We start from the raw sequence: 20,204 nt of genomic DNA on the forward strand, positions 1-20,204 counted from the left end.
TCCATTGACTTGGCCACCAAGTAATTATTTGTATGGAAATTAATACATATTTTTAATTTAATATTTTTATTCAAGTTTCTAGCAGTCCATCGTGCTTTTGAGATATGGGAGTATAATGAGTAGATCAGAAGTGTATTGTAGAATAATTATTACGTGGCCTCTGTTGGTCTGGCAAAACAAGCTCTGGGGGGGGGGGGGACGATCTATATTTGCAGGCTGACTTTTTACCATGCTGAATAATGCAAGATTTCAGATTTTGTTTTCAGTTTATAACTTTACATTGCAAGCATGGGTCATGCATTCCAGTACACTTCCATCGTTTCCAAGCACCCATTTCCATTGCTAACAATTATTGTGCAGATCTGAAATTAGAATAAAGGAATTGGATAAAAGTCCTGAAAATATTATTTTTCTCAATTGTTATCAGATACTGTGTCTCAAACATCCGTGCCAAAAAAAACAAAACAAAAAATCACAAATGCACTTTTTTGTAAACCTTTTAATAGTTATTGAATGTTCTACATCTTACAGTAAATATACAATTACAAACTCTTGGCTTAATTCTGTCACTTAGATCACTAACTGATCTTATCCAAAAAAAACAAAAAAACAGATTTACACTTCATAGTCACAAGTGTAATCTGTGGGTCTTTCAGATTCCATAAGTAACTTCTAATTGGCGTTATTAAAACACTTAGATTCTATGAACTACGCTTGGAAGACAATGACATTTCCATAATTCTCCTCTTGCTTTATTAGTGTTCCAATAGAATTCAAAATAAGGAAGTCCAAAACTGCAATTGAAATACAATAAAAGGAAAGCCCACAGACTTGTGTTCTGAAATGCTCCCTGTAGCTCAAAGAAGCATCCAACTTCAGTTAAACCATAAAGTTTTTTTTTCTATTAAGAATAATAAACATCAATCATTAAACAACTTAAATAACACTTATGGTAAAAAGCGCTTAAATTACATATCTGAACTGCAAAGGTTTCCTAGGTTATCTTCCTTTAAAATACAGGAGCAACACTCGTACACACCGTTTAATCTCTCCTATATAAATCTGATATTCTGAAGTACTTATGACATTGAATTGGGCCAGTACAACTATTAATATGCATTGTTCAAGTCTTGCATTACAGTACTTATTAATTTAGCAAAGGTGTACAAATATCTTTTAAAAGGTCATGTATAACTAGTGTTTTGTTCGCATTGGTATGCTGTTTTGTTGCAAACAATGACACTGGTTGTGAGATAAACAGTCAAACTCAATTTTTTTTAAATTACATTAGTTATCTGGCAGTATCCGAATTAGTTATTCAATATTAAAAGAACAGTCTGCAACTTCCATAGTATTTGAATTTGTTTTCAATACTTTAGCCATATTCTGAAATATCATGCCATTCTTTTTTTGTAATGCATGATTATCTAGTAAGAAAATGCTCAATCCAATAAAAATTCAATGCACTGAAATCGAGGGCACCAATATCTCTTTTTAAAATGAGGCGCATTAAAAATAAAAATCTGATTTGAGATGGTATGAAGGAACAAAAAAGATAAATATACATGAATGCAAGTTCAGCTATTGCTAATGTATTATACTGCACATTGAGTGCATAACAAGGTTATATCTAAAAACAATCAGCCAAACTGTTGAAAACACATTTACTTTCACTTAATCAACTAAGTTTTTTTTCTGGTGACTTTGCACAATTAAAGATATCCAATTTTATTAATCATATCTGTAAATAACGTACTGCAAGCACTTTAATAGTTTGAAAACATCACTATTGATTGCCAATGTATTTTATGAACTAGACCAACTTGTCTGCTGTTGATCTATACACAGACATTTTTTTTATTGAAGAATGGCACCCCCACGATGTTTAAGATTACTAATTATTTATATATATTTGATAAAGTCCTATTTGCCTTCTTTTTAACAGTCACCAGAAATAATAATTGTGTACAGACTTTATCAAAATAGAAATGAACAAATTATATCTTATGATCTGTAGCTAAGTGATCAGCATTTCTGTGGGCAGTGATACCAAAATATCTTCACCAGTGCCATAATACTGCTTTGACAAATGGCGAACCATTCAGTGAAATATTCTGGTCAGTATCAGTAAAACTATCCAAAATCAATTAGCCATATTCACTTAACTATAGTAAAATGGCAGTATTTAAAAGGATATAAAGAATCGAATGAACTTTATTTTTATGCAAGGAATCTGAATAGTTCTATCTATCACAGTATGCACTTCAGCTCATTGATGAGCAGCCAATGTACACAGGCTACACTTTGGCATTAAGCATTCCCAAGTCAGGGAGAAATTGATTCTGACAGAGTAAAACATTCTCAAAAAAGACAGTGCTGGAGTAACTCAGAGGGTCCAGGCAGCATCGCTGGGAGAACATTGGTAGGTGACGTTTCAGGTTAGAGCCCTTCTTCAGAATGGTTTGAAAACATTCTCAAATTTGACCATGCTCTACAGCAGGTCTGCCCACTTACTCTACCAGCTTATTTGTGAAGAGGGGGAAATTATTAATACACCGTAAATTCGTACCAAATTTAAGCCAGTCTTGTTTTCATTTTGGTCCATAATTTGCTGGAGGATAAAGTTCCTTCAGAGACAAATGGAATGAATCTGAATGTTTTTTCAAGCTTACCCCAGTACATCTATTTACGTAAATGTAGCAAATTTGTACAAAACCATGAACCTGACATTCTCAAAAGTGGCCGAAATATTTGCCTCCATTTAGCAGATCAGTTTAACTAAAACACCTTAATTTGCAAATATATTACTAATACAATGACTGTCAGAATTTAGATCACTACAATGAGCTGAGAATTTTATTTTGATTCCATGTATAAACATTTTTAAAGAGACATAAAACATAACCAGTTAATGTCACACTAAATAGTTCCCATTTGTCTGTACATTTCAGAAATTAGTGGGAAATTTAACCTCAAAACCACCATTTCTTTGCATACTATACTTTAAGCAAACCTAGTGCTAGTTCTCCGCCATCATTAACATTCTGTAAAAAGCTGATCTTAAGAGCAGTAAAGGTGTGTTGGTTGGACTGTTGTACTCATGATTTCTCAGTGAGATAAAATAAAAATCTCACCAAAAACATAATCACAAGCTAATCATTTGCATCAATAGTGGTTGGTTCTGTTCAAAATTGCTCTCCGCCCATTGCTCTTGTATCCTGCAGCAATATTGCTTGCGATTAGCACTGGGTAATTGGAAATAAGGAAATTCATTTTGCCCAACACCCATTTTGTAGCTTCAAATTTTGATTTAAAAGCAGTTGCCAAATCAAACTCACCATGTCTAAGTTAATTTCAAGTTAAAACATCTACACGCCTGATGTTTGTAACATCGCCACTGGACTGGACAATTTCTAAAACACTTGTTGGTTTAATTTAAATGAAAATCCAAACATTTCTCCTTCCCCATTTTGCGGGATGCAAGAGCTCTCATCACCAACCTGCACTTCTGTCCTTAAGGTTGTGAAGGATACCATCTAATCGCTGCAAAGTTGTAAGCTAGTGACGAAAAACTGATGGATACTATACATTTAAGCTGAACCCCATTTTCTCATGTAAAATAGTTTAGGAAAACTTAGTCAAAAATTCACCAGAGAAATTAACTAGTTTGTTAAATCAAGGGCATAGTAATTTTAAGAAATACATCATGAAAATTCAGGGAAATTTAAATACTAAACCAAATAATGGTTGTTCTAGCAAATAAAGTGGACAGGAAACCTTTCTTTTTAAATTTGGGAAACTGAATTTCTTTTTTTTAATGGAATGTTGCTCAAAAATGCCATTTGATATTAAATAGATCTGATCATCCATAACTTAAACTGATATTAAAATTGCTAACGCACTAAGATTTAAAATGACATCTTCTGCAATAATTCTGTAATGCTAGAAGAGGCAAATCCGATTGATTTCTAAAGCGGCAACAAGTATATCTGGCTACTTACAAATCAGAATATTTATATTTTTGTCTTAAAACTTCAGCATCAGAACGCCTCCTTTAATATTGCAGAATATACCCTCTTCAAGGCGCTTCATTCAACAGGCTACATTAAGCAAAATGCTGCTCCATATAACCATAGCTTTGTTAGGTTAGAATCAATGGTGTGTGCATTGAAACCACCACATGTACTTAAGGAAATTACCCAATTAAACCTCTTTTAATTATGTGATCTGTATGTAAAAAAATCTGCAACAGCAGACTGTGAAGTTTAATATATTTGATTACAATTCTATTTAAAACCTAGGTCTCATATAGTTTGTTCTTCAAGAATCAGTCTATAAAGCCAACCACAAACACAATAAGGGTGTGTTACATACATATCTATATATATTCATGTATAAAGTCTTGTACCTGTTTATTAGCATAGATTTTTTATATATGTATTGTGCAACATAACCTATCTTATGAGTTTTGACAGAATTCTGATATGTGATCATTTTTAAGTTGCAGGAAAATATGTACTCCTTAAAACTAAATTTATTTCACCCTCATACCTTTGTCAGTGCTTTCGAGTCATTTACATTCATTCCCTTAAGTATTTACCATAACAAGGTGAAAATCATTCACTTGCCAGTCCATGACAGCGTCCATTATGTGTGGATGGTACTGTTCCGCAAATTCCTATCAACTAAGACGCTCAAGAGTTTTTAAATTGCAGTGTTCTCCTATTTAGGTCTTTTCAATAAGGAATATCTGAAATTGCAATTATTCTGCTTGAAATAGTATAATTTTTAAATGACTTAGTTTGAAGTCCGAAAAAAAAGAAGCAAAAATGTCAGTTAATAACTTTACCAAATACACAATTGGATCAATTTAGTGAGGGAGACTGCATAAAACCATTTAAAAGATACCAGTGAGCTTAATGGTGGCAGGATTTCACAGGTTTGAGGAGAATAACCATTTGTGCATCATGAATCCAGATTTTTGACATTGCTAACAAGTAGCAAAGGAAAGCCAATGCCTCAGAAATACCACTTTCGATACAGCGCAACCTGTATTTAGGACCCCAAAAGAACACAATGCTGATTTAATAGCTGCAGTGGATTGGCAGCCAGGAGAAATGGTGCTCAGCCAATTACTTCATCTTGAACAAAGAATCTGGCCAACTAGCTCAAACAAGTAATGCGGCATTACTCAAGCCATCTCAAGAACTCACTGTGCTGTAGCAATGAAACGAGTGCTCCATTATTTCAATATCCCTTTAACCCCTCAAAGCTTTCCTGAATAATTCTATCATAAACAAAGATTAAAGGCCATTTCAGTGGTGAGTACTAATATTGATAATGCCTTTTAAAAGCAACTAGAAAGGCCAACGTTCCAACTGAACATTTAAGGTTTAATGGCTGCTATTTGCTAGATTGAGAACATCAATCAGATCAAAGAGACAGTCACTCTTCCCTTTAAACTGAAATCATGTATTTGTCTTGCTTGGGATTGATATTAGAGTAGGGCATATTTTTTTGCATTTAAATCTCAATCTAGACCTCCATATAGGATCTCAATAATAGAAATGGTGAACATGCAATTTTTATAAGGATATAATCTCACCATTGAATAGGCCCCTTTGGCCGTAGCCTCGCTAGTAATAACAAATGTTGGCCTGTAACAAATTTTGAACAGCTACGATGGAAAAGAACTTGGAAAATGAGGCAGAATTTTGGAGAAAAGCAGCTTTTACAAAAAAACACTAAATGCATAAAGTGACCTTTGCACTTTGTCCTTGCAAACAGATTTGGTGCCATGTGGCTTCGATGCACAAGCACCAACGTAAGACTTGAGTAGTTGCATACAATGTCTGACTCCAGATCTGTAAGGGAAGAGAGAGAGAGAAAGAGAGTGAGAGAGTGTGTGTGAGAGAGAGAGAGAACTTTATGCCAATTCAAACATATCTAAAAGTTAGTGTGAATATAAGTAATTTCATTCAAGAACAGAAAAACAAGGAAATCCTGGATGGAACATTTTATGTTCCGTACAAATATTTTCAATGGAACCTTGATTTAACTTTTATTTGGATTTTAGAACTTAAAAAGGGAAATACTGCTTGTTTCCCCTAGTTGTAAGCTGAAGGCAAGATCTTGGTAGAGAAATATGGACGTATTGTAATCAAACAAACAAAATCCTGATTCTTAAATTGGGCATTAAATAATTGGTCATTTAAATTTGCCCACAAGAAATTAGGATCATACAAATGGAAAGGGGCTAAACAAAGGAATTAGATACAGATGTTAATTTTAAAATAACAAGGAGTGGCTGTGCACAAAACAAAGAGTGTATGTAACTTTAGAATGGAAAATGGCAAATATGGCATTCCATTCAAATCTGGACTAAAATCTGCACAGGTTTCGTAAAGTGAATTACCAGTGTAATTAACACACCTTAAATGCACCTAATGTACTTTTACTATGAAAACAGGAATCAATAAATTAAGTTTACAACGATTGACATTTCAGCTCATTAAAATTGGGAAGCAACTTGTTTTTTTGTAAATAAATTTCATAGGTATTCCACACACAAGCATCACCTTTTCATTAAACACACACAAACCGAACGTAATGAGGGATGGAATTGATTCTTAGGAAACTGGACCCAGAGTTAACAGATGTAATTCAATGCAAACAAACATAATTGTGCGTGATGGGCAATAAATTTCAGCCTTGTCTGTGCTGACTAGATCAAAAAAAAGAAAAGAAATAAAAGCTTAAAACCAAAAGCAATGACATTGGAAGTTAAACTTACATGAATTGGTTTGCGAATTTACCAGTGTGGAGGTACATAGCTATACGCAGGTGTTCCTTGAGTCCTGTACGTTGGCACAGAAACTGGATGTGGTCCTAGTTGAGTATGTTGTGGCGTGGTCAGCAGAGTCCCTTTTGAGGCAAGGAAGAAATGATAAAACTTCTGTTCAACATTTCAGATACATAGAAATAAATATTTTGTGTGGAATTATAGAGTGAATGCAGTCTTTTTCCCAACGTTGAGGAATCAAAAATTAGAGAGGAGCACGATTTAAGAGGAACAGAGGGGAAACACTTGGCATGCAGAAAGTGTGTGGAACGAGCTGCCAAAGTAAGTGGCTGAGACAGATACAATAACAAAATTTAAAGAACATTTGGCCAGGTACATGGATGGGAAAGGTTTAAGCGGATATGGGTCAAACCCATAAAATGGGACATCTTGGCAGCATGAACGGTGTTGGGCCGACTTCCTACTACTATGTTAAGATGCAACTACATTTCATTGTCAAGAGACTGCAAATGCCGAAATCTGGGAAAACAATGCATGGAAGAATCACCAATCTCCTGTGGAGGCTAAAGGTGGTAGTATGCATTTCAGTTGAGATCTTGCATCAGGAAAGTCAATTTGGTTCTTTTGGTTGCATTCTTATCAGAAGAAATACATCCTATACTGGAATCCTATCAATCCTATCCTGGTTTCAACAACGTCAGAGGAGACATATAACATTAATTTCAGAGCAACAACCTTTCATCAGAATCATTCTGAAAGTTTACTGATCTGAAACATTAGTTTCTCTGTCCAGAAATGACACCTGACCCGATCAGAAACTCCCGCAAATCATATTGCCAACATCCACAGAATTATGGTACACAAAAAAGCTGGAGAAACTCAGCGGGTGCAGCAGCATCTATGGAGCGAAGGAAATAGGCAACGTTTCGGGCCAAAACCCTTCTTCAGACTGATCGGGGGTGGGGGGGGCGGGGACAAGAAAGGAAAAAGGAGGAGGAGCCCGAAGGCTGGGGGATGGGAGGAGACAGCAGGGGGGCTGAGGAAGGGGAGGAGATAGCAAGGACTAACAAAATTGGGAGAATTCGATGTTCATGCCCCCAGGATGCAGACTCCCCAAGCGGAATATGAGGTGCTGTTTCTCCAATTTCCGATGCTGCTCGCTGTGGCCATGGAGGAGACCCAGGACAGATGGCACAATGGGCTAAGTGTTCGGCTGGCGACCGGAAGGTAGCCGGTTCGAATCCCGCTTGGAGTGCATACTGTCGTTGTGTCCTTGGGCAAGACACTTCACCCACCTTTGCCTGTGTGTGAATGTGTGTGAGTGATTGGTGGTGGTCGGAGGGGCCGTAGGCGCAGATTAGCAGCCACGCTTCCATCAGTCTGCCCCAGGGCAGCTGTGGCTACAGAAGTAGCTCACCACCACCGAGTGTGACTGAGGAGTGTATGAATAATGCGATGTAAAGCGTCTTGAGTATTCTAGAAAGGCGCTATATAAATCCCATCCATTATTATTATTATTAGAGAGGTCGGAGACGGAGTCGGAGGGGGAGTTGAAGTGCTGAGCCACCGGGAGGTCAGTTTGGTTATTGCAGACCGAGCGAAGGTGTTCGGCGAAACGATCGCCCAACCTTCGCTTGGTCTACAGAATTATGGTTATACTCTACAGTGGATCAACCACACAAGTTGCACAACTTTCATGATTTACATAAAGTAGCAAGATAATTCAAAGAGGTTATAAAACACTAAGTGAAAGTCTCTCATATCAACCAGTGACTATACTTTTTCTTAAAACTTTAAGGATAAGATAGAAGTATTCTGAATGACTGATCTCAACAATGACTGGCCTTTGACATGCAAGGCGGGATGCAGCATATTATCAAGATAATGGGCCATTTCAGCTCTGATTGACCGGTACAAACTTTTTGAATATAACAGTTCCTTTGAGAATCACACTGCAGTGTAATGATCAAATGATTCCAGAATGTTGCTGGTTTAAATATTTCGCCATGTTTAGTAATTGCCCAAGAGTATTAAATACACAGCTAACGGATGGATAAGTTTGAACTTAATAAACCCTGCAGTGCTCATTTTCTCCATTTCTGAACGCAGACATTTTCTCAGTTAGGCAATGAAGTACTGAAACCCACTTAGAGCTTAACTGCCTCCGTGGACTATTAACACAACCTTTGTTTATTATTTGCTAAGAGGCACTATATACTTTGCAGACTGCCTACCTGCTGTCATTGCCATGGTAGTCCCAGCAACCATACCCATGGCCATCCCGTTGGTCCGTTGAGCAGGAACAGAAGTTGGATATATAGCAGGTTGAATGCTATTGGGCTGCACCACTGTGGTATGGTGAATTACATGAGGCTGTGCTGCATACACAGGCTGTGTGTAATAAGCCCCCTGCTTAAAAAAATGATAGAAACCAACTAAAAACTTATATTTCATTTATACTATAATCTATACAATCAAAGTAAAAATGACAAAGTGCAAGCTTGAATTCACAACATCTGTGACAGGGACCGCACAGTAACAGCACAGTAGAGTTGCTGCCTTACAGCGACAGAGTCACGGGTTCGATCCTGCTGTATGTGCGGATTTGTACGTTTTCCCCATGACCTACACGGGTTTTCTCCGGGTGCTCCGGTTTCCTCCCACACTCCAAAGATGTATGGGTTTGTAGGCTAAGTGTTTAAGAAGGAACTGCAGATGCTGGAAAATCGAAGGTACACAAAAATGCTGGAGAAACTCAGCGGGTGCAGCGGCATCTATGGAGCGAAGGAAATAGGCAACGTTTCGGGCCGAAACCCAGAAGGGTTTCGGCCCGAAACGTTGCCTATTTCCTTCGCTCCATAGATGCCGCTGCACCCGCTGAGTTTCTCCAGCATTTTTGTGTACCTCAGGTTTGTAGGCTAATTGTCCCTAGTGTGTTAGTATGCAGGGACCGCTGGTGGGCTGAAGGGCCTGTTTCCGCGCTGCATTTCTAAATTAAAACGTTTGGAGATCCATCCTGTTTATTCAGTGCAGAAGCAATTGTCGTAAACAGAATCAAATGTTTCTAAAAATGAAGTTCCCACCTGGTGAAGCTGCAATACAAGGCATGCTTGCTAAACAGCACAAAGAAAGTTTACAATGCACACCTACGCAATAGCACACGCAACAGATCAGAACGAGGTTCTGTAGTACATCTACTTTTACTACAGAGTAGTTAATTATGGTAGAAAATGAAACATCAATGGAAGGCAACCACCTCAAGAGCAGCTCCAACCTCAATAGTGTTGGGAACCAGCTTGACAAACAGGTTGAGTCAGGAGTACTGATCTTTACTTCCACCAGTTCTAGTAGTTGCCAGAATGGAATATACTTGAAAACATAGCCAGGTAGGTCCCACTCACAAAAAAAAGCACAACATTTTGTACTAACTCTATCTAACTCTCTCTTGAAAGCATCCAGAGAATTGGCCTCCACTGCCTTCTGAGGCAGAGAATCCCAGATTCACAACCCTCTGTGAAAAAGTTTTTCCTCATCTCCGTTCTAAATGGTTTACCCATTATTCTTAAACTATGGCCCCCTGGTTCTGGACTCCCCCAACATCAGGAACATGTTTTCTGCCTCTAGTGTGCCCAAACCCTGAATAATCTTATATGTTTCAATAAGATACCCTCGCATCCTTCTAAATTCCAGATATGCAAGCCCAGCCGCTTAATTCCATCAACATATGACAGACCTGCCATCCTGGGAATTAACCTTGTGAACCTACGCTGCACTCCCTCAATAGCAAGAATGTCCTTCCTCAAATTTTGGGACAAAAACTGCACACAATACTCCAGGTGTGGTCTCACTAGGGCCCTGTACAACTTCAGAAGGATTCTTTGCTCCTGTGCTCAACTCCCCTTGTTATGAAGGCTCTATATTAGCATAGCAGAAAAGATCCATTGTGTGACCAGTAAGTGGATAGCAAATCTAGCTGGGTTATGTTATCCCACAAGCCAAACTCTTAAGACTAGCCATTTTGTTACATGTCAAGAGAAATATGGAAGGGGAAATACTGATTTCATATTTCATTTGCTTGTCTGTACAACATTGAACTGGCAAAAGCAGAACATGGTAAACCATTCAGCCAATTGAACCTGTGACATTTTCTCTACGCATTAGATCATACATGCTTGTTTGTCGCACGTGTTCATATTATTCCAATAAAATAAGTGGATTTATTTTAAATTGTCAAATGCACAAGGATTTTTGTAGATATCTTTCCAGTATCACATGAGACAAAAAAATGATTTACCTGATAGTCCAAGGAATTCAGCATCATCGGTGACCCAGTCAGTAGCATCTTTCACATCCAAATGATATCCCAAAACATTTAAATATTTTTAAACCAATAATACTAAATCAACATACATGGTAGCCAATTTTGCACAATTAATAATGACCATGTAAACTTAATAATGTAAGATGACAAAATATATTGATCTAGACATCAGACAGCCACTGTCCAGAGTGCATTAACGGCTTGTCCCACTTTGCGATTTTTTCGGCGACTGCGGTGCGCCAGTGACTGACGCCCGTAAAACCGTCTAGTTGCACGACAGTTGCTGACGTATGCTGTCGTGCCGGTGACACCTGGTTAGGGTTAGGGATCACATATGGGCTGTAAAATATTCTTCCTTCAATGCATGGATTTTAAAGAATATATTAAAATTAATACAATAAAATCAATTGTGCAAATGAAAAGATGTCTGAGTCGTTCAGTTTTATTTATAGATGTATTAGTCTGCTTCCAGATCCAATCACCGTCTCTATAACTTTTCACAGGGATGGATTCAGTGAGTGTGGACTGAACTCCCCTCTCCCCTCCACCCCCCTCTCGTCCCCATCCCTCCTTCTCCACTTCCCCCCCCCCTACCCTTCTCCCCTCCCCCGCCCTCTTCCTCCTTCTTACCACTCCACTCTTCTCCACTTCCCCCCCCCCCCTCGCATCCCCTTCTCTCCCTCTCTTCTCCCATTCTCCAAACCCCCCCACCACTTTCCCCGACACCACCCATTCATGGACCCAGCCAGTCACAGCTAGATCCCACTAATAGTACTGCACAAAGGCTACATCATCTGTTTTAGTAACATTGACTATTGGATAAATGCAGACTTTGGGAACAACACCCCCCAACTCCCCCTCTCCGCCCTCTCGCCTAGCTTCAAAATGGGTGGTGGGTATTTAGACACAGTGGCCGGAGCAGGTGGGTGGCACTGGTACATTGACAGCATTGCCTGTACCCAGTTGAAAGGCCCGCTGCCTCTGGGGGTTGGAGAGACCATTGGAAGAGAGATCTGCCCCTGGGACAACTCGTGGCCAACAGTTTATTTCCCATGAGGAGCATGCAGAACATTGGGGGTTTGAGTCCAACCCCTGGGGCCCGTGTCACATTTAGTTCAGAGCTACAGTGCCCTTCGGCCCACCAAGTCCACACCGACCAGTGACCCCCCGCACACTATCCCACACACGCTAAGGACAATTTATACTTATACCAAGCCTATCAACCTAGGGTTAGGGTTACGGTTACGGCTTGAGCTAGGGTTAGGGCTAGGTTTTCCTCCCGCACTCAAAAGGCGCACAGGTTTGTATAAATTGTCCCTAGCATGTGTGGGATAGTGTGCAGGGGATCGCTGGTTGCAGGCTGGGCCCACAAATGGGGGGGGGGGGGGGGGGGGTCGGAGAATGGGAGAAGGGAGGGAGAGGGGGAAGGGGATGTGAGGAGAGGGGAGGGGAGGAGAGGAAAAGGGGCAGAAGAGTGGAGCGGGGAGAAGGGAGGAAGAGTGGAGAAGGGAGGAAGAGGGGGGGAAGGGAAGAAGGGGGGAGAGGGAAGAAGGCTAGGGGGGAGTGAAGAAGGAGGGGTGGGGGCGGGGGGGAAGAGGAGGGTGGAGGGGAGAGGGGAGTTCAGTCTACACTCACTGAATCCATCCCTATGAAAAGTTATAGAGACGGTGATTGGATCTGGAAACGGACCAAAACATCTATAAATAAAAATGAATGACTCGGACATCTTTTCATTTGCACAATTGATTTTATTGTATTAATTTTAATATATTATTGTTTAAAATCCATGCATTGAAGGAAGAATATTTTTCAGCCCATCTGAGGTCCCTAACCCCAACCCTAACCTGGCGTCACCCACAGGACAGCATACGTCAGCGTGTGACAGGGCGCACGACACGATGAGACACCCAAATGTCGACCCTGGATTTTGAACATTCCAAAATCCTGGGGTGACAGGGAGATACCACGCGTCACCTACGCGTCACGCCCCGACAACGACGCGACAACTTCTTTCCAGGCTGTCGCCGAAAATATCACCCAAGTGGGACATGCTCTTAAGGCATCAGGGAAAGGCTTGTTGTGCTAGAGATGGTTACAGATAAGGAGCTAACAACAAATGATTAAACCAATAATAAGACTAGAACAGTAGAGCATTCACAACTTTAACTTTCAGCAATCCAGTCCATTGCGTAATTATACACTCGGAGATTAAATGGGGTGATGTGCATTTTATCTATGACAATCTTGCCACAACACAATGCAAATTTATCAGATCAATGGTCTATCATGCAGGGATAAATCACATTTCTATTTCACATAAAATTTACCTGGGCATACAGATTCTGCTGTGGATAGGCACTTCTAATGGGATACATGGCAGTCTGGTATGGGTTTGGAGATGGAGAATATGGTGGTGGTGCACCATTACTCTGAGTAGGTGCTACCTTGTAGGGGGTTCCTCCAGTGTATCCTATAAGGACAAAATCAATTAGGAGCAAAATAAAAACAGTACCAAGATCTTTTCTCTAATTTCTAGATTGGTTTTTGAGACAATTTGATATTGCAAATCTCATTTTCCACACATTTAATTGACATGATCTGTCAAAATCATTAGAAGTAAACCAACTCAAAATTATATCATTCTAAATTTAGAAATCAAAGCTGCAGTGGTAAATAATTAAACACCAACACAAATAAAACTTTTGAAAAGTAAAAATACTTTATATTAATTTAGAGCATGCAGTAAAAATCCTACTCATTCCAAGGCTGCTGCTGCATACAACTTTAACTCACATCAAGATAACTCACAAGATAACTAAACAATTAAGGTAATAGCCATGAATTTGCTGGAATAGGTGCTTTACACATGCACACAAGGTGGTTTTTTGCTCCCACACCCTCAGTGCCTCTTCAATTCTTAAAAAATTAACAAGAGCAGGAATGGCAGGTTTAGGAAATAATTGGAATTGACTTCAAATCTAACAGCGAATAAAGAGTAGGAATCTAGTCCAAAAACTAAAGCAAAAATTGAAAAAGGGAACAATTTACCACCTGTAGAAGTGGGGAAAAAAAATCTAGTTTCAACAATCTCCAGGATCCAGGGAAAACATATGGGATTGATACAGTCACTCCTTTAAATGAGCCCTCATGACATGTACTAGCCAGTATTTTCTGTGGGGAAGCTCAATTCTTGTTATAACAGAATGTGGGAATTTCTGAAGACGGAATGGCAACCCTGAATCAGACAGCATATAATCCTCCAACACTTTCGCCACCTCCAAAGGGATCCCACTACTGGACACATCTCCCCACATCCACCCCTTTCTGCTTTCCACAGAGGCCGTTCCCTCCGCAACTCCCTGGTCAACTCGTCCCTTCCCACCCAAACCACCCCCTCCCCAGATGCTTTCCCCTGTTCAAGAAGGAACTGCAGATGCTGGAGAATCGAAGGTACACACAATTGCTGGAGAAACTCAGCGGGTGCGGCAGCATCTATGGACCGAAGGAAATAGGCAACGTTTCGGGTCTGAAGAAGGGTTTCGGCTCGAAACATTGCCTATTTCCTTCGCTCCATAGATGCTGCCGCACCCGCTGAGTTTCTCCAGCAATTTTGTCTACCAGTCTTTCCAGGTGAGGCAGAGGTTCATTTGCACCTCCTCCAACCTCATCTACTGTATCCACTGTTCCAGGTGTCAACTTCTGTACATCGGCGAGACAAAGCAAGCTCGGTATCGTTTCGCTGAACACATCCACCAAGTCTGACTTAACCTACCTGATCTCCCGGTTGCTCAGCACTTCAATTCCCCCTCTCATTCCCAATCTGACCTTTCTATCCAGGGCCTCCTCCATTGTCAGAGTGAGGCCCAGCGCAAATTGGAGGAACAGCACCACCTATTTCGCTTGGGTAGTTTACACCCCAGCAGTATGAACATTGACTTCTCTAACTTCAAACAGCCCTTGCTTTCCCTCTCTCTCCATCCCCTCCCCATTCTCCCACCAGTGTTACTGTCTCTGACTACATTCTATCTTTGTCCTGCCCACTCCCCTGACATCAGTCTGAAGAAGGGTCTCAACCCGAAATGTCACCCATTCCTTCTCTCCAGAGATGCTGCCTGTCCCGCTGAGTTACTCCAGCATTTAGTGTCTACCTACCACCATCCTGAACACTGTTTGCATGATAGTGGAGCAAACAAAACCACCAACAATTTGTGCCTATTTGGAACTCACAGCATTATTTAATTCTTCGGGCAAATTTTAAACCTATTGACAAATCAAACTCATCATTTTCCAAGCAAATTCTGGGCCAACATTATTTGATTATGTATGATTCATGTGCAATAGTCAGAACTACTTAAAGTACAATCTGGATTTTAAAGTTTGCAACAAAGTGATCAAAGTTGAGAATTAGCTATTTCTTCCTTGCAAAATTTTGTGCAGATATATTTTAAATAAGTTTGGATCACTAGCTAATCCCAACTTAATTTTTTTAAATTCTATGCATAATTGAAGTTTTATGGCGGGAGTAATATTCACAGATTTTACATTACTGGTCAACTCTGCATTGTTTCGCTATGAATCGCAAGATCTTGTAAGATTGCTTATGCAAGATAGCTATTAAGTAGCCACAGTTTTCAGTCTGTATCTTTATGACAAAGGTCTGCAATATCTCTTAATGACAAAAATCTCAAACTACTTACTGTATGGCAAAATTAAAATGTTCAAAAACACTTTACACAAAAATTATACCAACATCTACATTTCAAAAGTAATGAAATACATACTCAATCTGAGTTATGTATCTGTCAGAGGTGACATTGAACAGAACATTTCCCCTCCCCTCAGGGAAGGGAAAAAGGTTAATCAGTGCTTGGTTACAAAGCTGTATTAGTATCACTAGAATTGAGCCAACTGACTCCCACTATTACAATATGTGGCATGGGAAACAGAAAAATAACACTGGAAACAAAACTAGGTGTAAAATGATCCTTGGTGAACATGCCTCAAAATAAATAATTCCAAGGGTTTAGCAGTTTCAATTATAGATAATCTTAACCCATCGACAAGCACAATAGACAATAGGTGCAGGAGTAGGCCATTCGGCCCTTCGAGCCATTCAATGTGATCATGGCTGATCATCCCCAATCAGTACCCCGTTCCTGCCTTCTCCCCATATCCCCTGACTCCGCTATTTTTAAGAGCCCTATCTAGCTCTCTCTTGGAAGCATCCAGAGAACCTGCCTCCACCCTCCGAGGCAAAGAATTCCTCAGATACAAAAAAAATGATTGAAACAATGCTGGTCTTTGATGGAAAATTATGTTAGATGTCATCATACAGATGTGCTGTTGAATCTTCTATCCATAATCTCTCCCCCAAAATGGGCTGCAAAGTAGATATAAATCTGGCTTAATTGCCATTAAATTTCAATTAGTCATTGATCTTGTTGGCTCTGGCCAATCATTTTAGGAGCCATTAACACAAAAGTTAGCATGTTGAAGTTGACAAGTTATTTTTTAGATTGGTATCAAGAACTCGGAAATGTATTGATACAGCTCAATTTAATAGCTGCCTGGTGGCTGGCAAAGCATCTTAAAGTATCCAAGCAGTGTTTGCTCTGGATGCAAAACCCAGCATTAAAAATTGTTGATGTTATAAGTGAAAACAGAATGCTCTGTTGGAAGGAAATGTTTTTTAAACCTCCTAGACTCATAAGTCCCTACTATTATGCATCAACAAATAATATCTCCAAAAGCAAAGCATCAGGAAGGAATATCCCACATTTTCATTTGGTTAAGTTACCATGCCAGAGCTTTCACTTAACTTTCTATGAATGCATTAAAATCTACAGAACTATGAGGCATTTATAAAACTTCAATTTTATATCATTTCACATTATCTGAAATGTATTTGCTTGAACAAGTGCTGTTTACCCAAGGTAAGGCTGGAATACTGCATCCAGTACATGATTTATATTCTGGATTATTTATCATTACCCTTCCCGGGACAAATACAATTATGCCCCTAGTCTGACAAAATATTTCCAGCATTCTATTGTTGAATCTAGTCATCTTCTAATTTACTTAAAATATTCACATACACACATTCTCACATACATACACACCTCAACTAACTAGGTAATGCAAATCACCTTGCCTCTTAAAAAAGACTTACCGCTTCATGTAGAGAAATTGGACGAGGCCAGCCTTTTGGAAAAAGTCATGCGTACAGTACAACCTGCCCACAAATATAATCTGCAATCATTTTAAAATATTTGGCCCTGCCCAATTTTCATTAAATTAGGGAAAATTGAGTTTAGGTCATACAATATAAATCTTTCTCCAGATAGGATTCTGAAAGAAATTAGAAAAAAAGACCTTCAATCTGGAAGACAATATCTTCAATGTTTTTCCACAGATAATTTAGAGTGCTCTTCCATTGACAACTCAGAATTGATTCCTTTTCATTGAATAGCCAACTGTTTTCAGTGTTGCAACATAACGGCTCCCACTTGCATTGCGTATTACATAAAAATGATGGGAGTCCATTTGAAGTGGAAAGGGAAAATATAGGGAAGAAGCTGATTGAAGTCATAAATATTTCCTATAATAATGATTTTTTGGCATAGATAGGAGTGGGAAAGACAATGAAAATATTACCATAATTCTTGATTTGGAACATAATTGGAACTTCCTTCTCCAATCGTCAGTTAAAATGCAATGAAATTACTTACATTCTATTATTATTAACTTCCAAATAAATCAGATGCAAAAACAAATTAGAAATTGGATGATATTCTATTTTGCAGCTTCTTCCCCTTATCGTGGAACAGGGTATCAATTGCTGTGGATTTTCTTTTAAATACACAAGTGTCAGTACCACACAACAATTCTCTTATTAGTGCTTCTTTCTTATGCATCGATACCCGATATACTTCACCAGTGTATTGGAGTAAAACAGTAAAACAATAATAGTGCAGCTATAATTAGAAAAGGGAAAGGATTAAATTAATGAATATGCTGATCATCAAATCAAGTAAATGTCTACCAATCTGTGCAACAGGTTTTCAGATTAACTTTTATACTTTATTATTGCTGACATGAGAGACTGTGGATTCTGGTATCCAGAGCAATAATACGAATTTAAGAAACTTGACAGGTCATGCAGCATCTGTGGAGGGAAATGGACAGACGGCATTTCATCAAGACCATTCTTCAAGACTGGAGCAGAGGGGAGACAGCTTGTAGTCTGGAGGTGATAAATGGAGAAGACAAAGGTTTGCAAATGATGGAATCTAACAAGAAAGGAAGATACATTTGGAGTATTCAACATAGCCAACGGAAAGACAGGCATAGGTGGGGCCGATAGGAGTACCCATGGCTACATCATTGATTTGAATAAAGTGAAGGCAATCAAAAGAAACATTGAGGGCAAGAATGAGTACCTTCAGGCAGAAGAGAAGGGAACCGGTTGTTCTAGTAATAACCAGAGGGCTCTTAGGTCTTCCTGATGGGGAATGGAAGTGTAAAGGGACTGGACGTCCATGGTAAAGATGAGGTGGTGGGGTACTTTAATGCTCTGTATTATTTTAAAGCAAGAATATTTTTCTGAATTTAATACCCCCATGTAATTAATCATTCGATGTAATACTGCAACACCAAAGTGCAATGTAACTTGAATACTAAACAAATTAAAAGCAGAATACAACAACAAAAAAATCACGTTGATTGGCAAAGTACAACTTATGTAATGGATTTTGAGTTTGTTCCACTGGAAGCAGACTTTAGAAAGCAAGGATTTTAGCTGCAGCTGGGCATATAATGCCACAGAAAGTAGTTTGAGATTCTTAGTCATTTATATCATTGAGATTGTTTGCAAATACCATTTCTCTATTAAATTACTCTAACTGATGTGCAGAAGAGACATGGCCAAAATACTCACACTTTGACGCCTTACAGGGAAGTGAAATGTATCCATGATTTTCATTAACACCTTTTAAGAAGTCTATCTTGCATCATCTTGAAATAAATTTAAGCATTTTAATCTTGTGAATAGTTGCTGGTGCTCTAGTCTCCATCAGTTTTTCAATAATTTAGTTGAATTGGTAATAGTAAAAAAGTGTCGACTTGTAATGAATTTGATGACTATTAGCAACACAACATTACATTTCCACTTTAACACCTAAATTAATACTTCCTTTGCAGAGTTAACTGCTTTCTATCTCCAAATAAGAGGCCAACCTTAGCTTTCTTAGCCCAAACCCACACAAGACCTTTAGCAATTTCAGATGCTTCATGAAATATGATTTACCTCACTACTCCCCAGGACTCTTCTGCACGTTACACTTCACTAAAATAACTCAGTTCTAAAATATTTTAAAAGTATTTTATTTACTGAATGATGCAGAAGAAGCTTGGAAAGTTCTGCTCTCCGTGCCAGCATCGACTGGGAGGTCATAAGTACCCTCAGAGGTCCCAGAAGTTGACGTCTGTGGCCAGCTCTGCCTCATCATGAATAAAGCTTGCACAGAAGAAAATGGTGTTACAAAATAAAATTGGTCTCAACATTAACAATGCAATGATTCATGGTTAGATGGCATCTTAGTCTCAAAGTATAGCATGTACAGGATCAACTTCAGACATGAAATCTCAAATTTCAATGAATTTGAAACATTAATGCATTTGAAACATGACATGAATTATTTCAAAAAGGAAGCGTAGTAACTGACTTATATTAACTGCTAAAAGCATTTAAGAGCAGTTTTAGAAAGACCTCCATCAACATTTTCATTTATGAATGCTAAATTTCCTAGCGTTAGTATGGTCTAGTTTACTTAGAATAACAATGTATTTTTGTTGTTGTCATCACATTTAATGTGCCCATAAACTGATGCAAGAAAGAATTTCATTGCTCTAGTTCATATTTGGGTGCATATGATAAACACTTGGTTCTTTTCTTAGTTTCTTTCCTGTTATAAATTTCCAATGTAAATGTTACCATTTTAATTATGTACCCAATAACAGAGATGAAATAAAACGATTAATAGAAAAATATAACTGGAGCCCACAAAACAGACAAAAGTTATA

The 20,204-nt window shown here is 38.8% G+C and overlaps 1 protein-coding gene across 4 annotated transcripts in view; it reads right to left on the minus strand.

The window, feature by feature from the left end:
* Positions 1-484: 484 nt before the first annotated feature.
* The window catches only part of fam168a (family with sequence similarity 168 member A), an 82,305-nt gene continuing 62,585 nt past the window's right edge, over positions 485-20,204 (minus strand). The window contains exons 4-8 of one of the 4 annotated variants that reach the window (XM_033023175.1): positions 19,513-19,638; positions 13,451-13,593; positions 9,037-9,211; positions 6,794-6,924; positions 485-5,864 (exon numbers count right to left, since the gene is read on the minus strand). In XM_033023175.1, the coding sequence (XP_032879066.1) occupies positions 6,812-6,924; positions 9,037-9,211; positions 13,451-13,593; positions 19,513-19,638 (557 nt within the window). In that variant the 3' untranslated portion in view covers positions 485-5,864; positions 6,794-6,811. Of the gene's footprint in view, positions 5,865-6,793; positions 6,925-9,036; positions 9,215-13,450; positions 13,594-19,512; positions 19,639-20,204 lie in introns of all 4 variants that reach the window. The other 3 variants (XM_033023174.1, XM_033023176.1, XM_033023177.1) reach the window with 3 other exon arrangements.

Source organism: Amblyraja radiata, chromosome 6 (assembly GCF_010909765.2).
Source record: "Amblyraja radiata isolate CabotCenter1 chromosome 6, sAmbRad1.1.pri, whole genome shotgun sequence".
NCBI lineage: Eukaryota > Metazoa > Chordata > Chondrichthyes > Rajiformes > Rajidae > Amblyraja > Amblyraja radiata.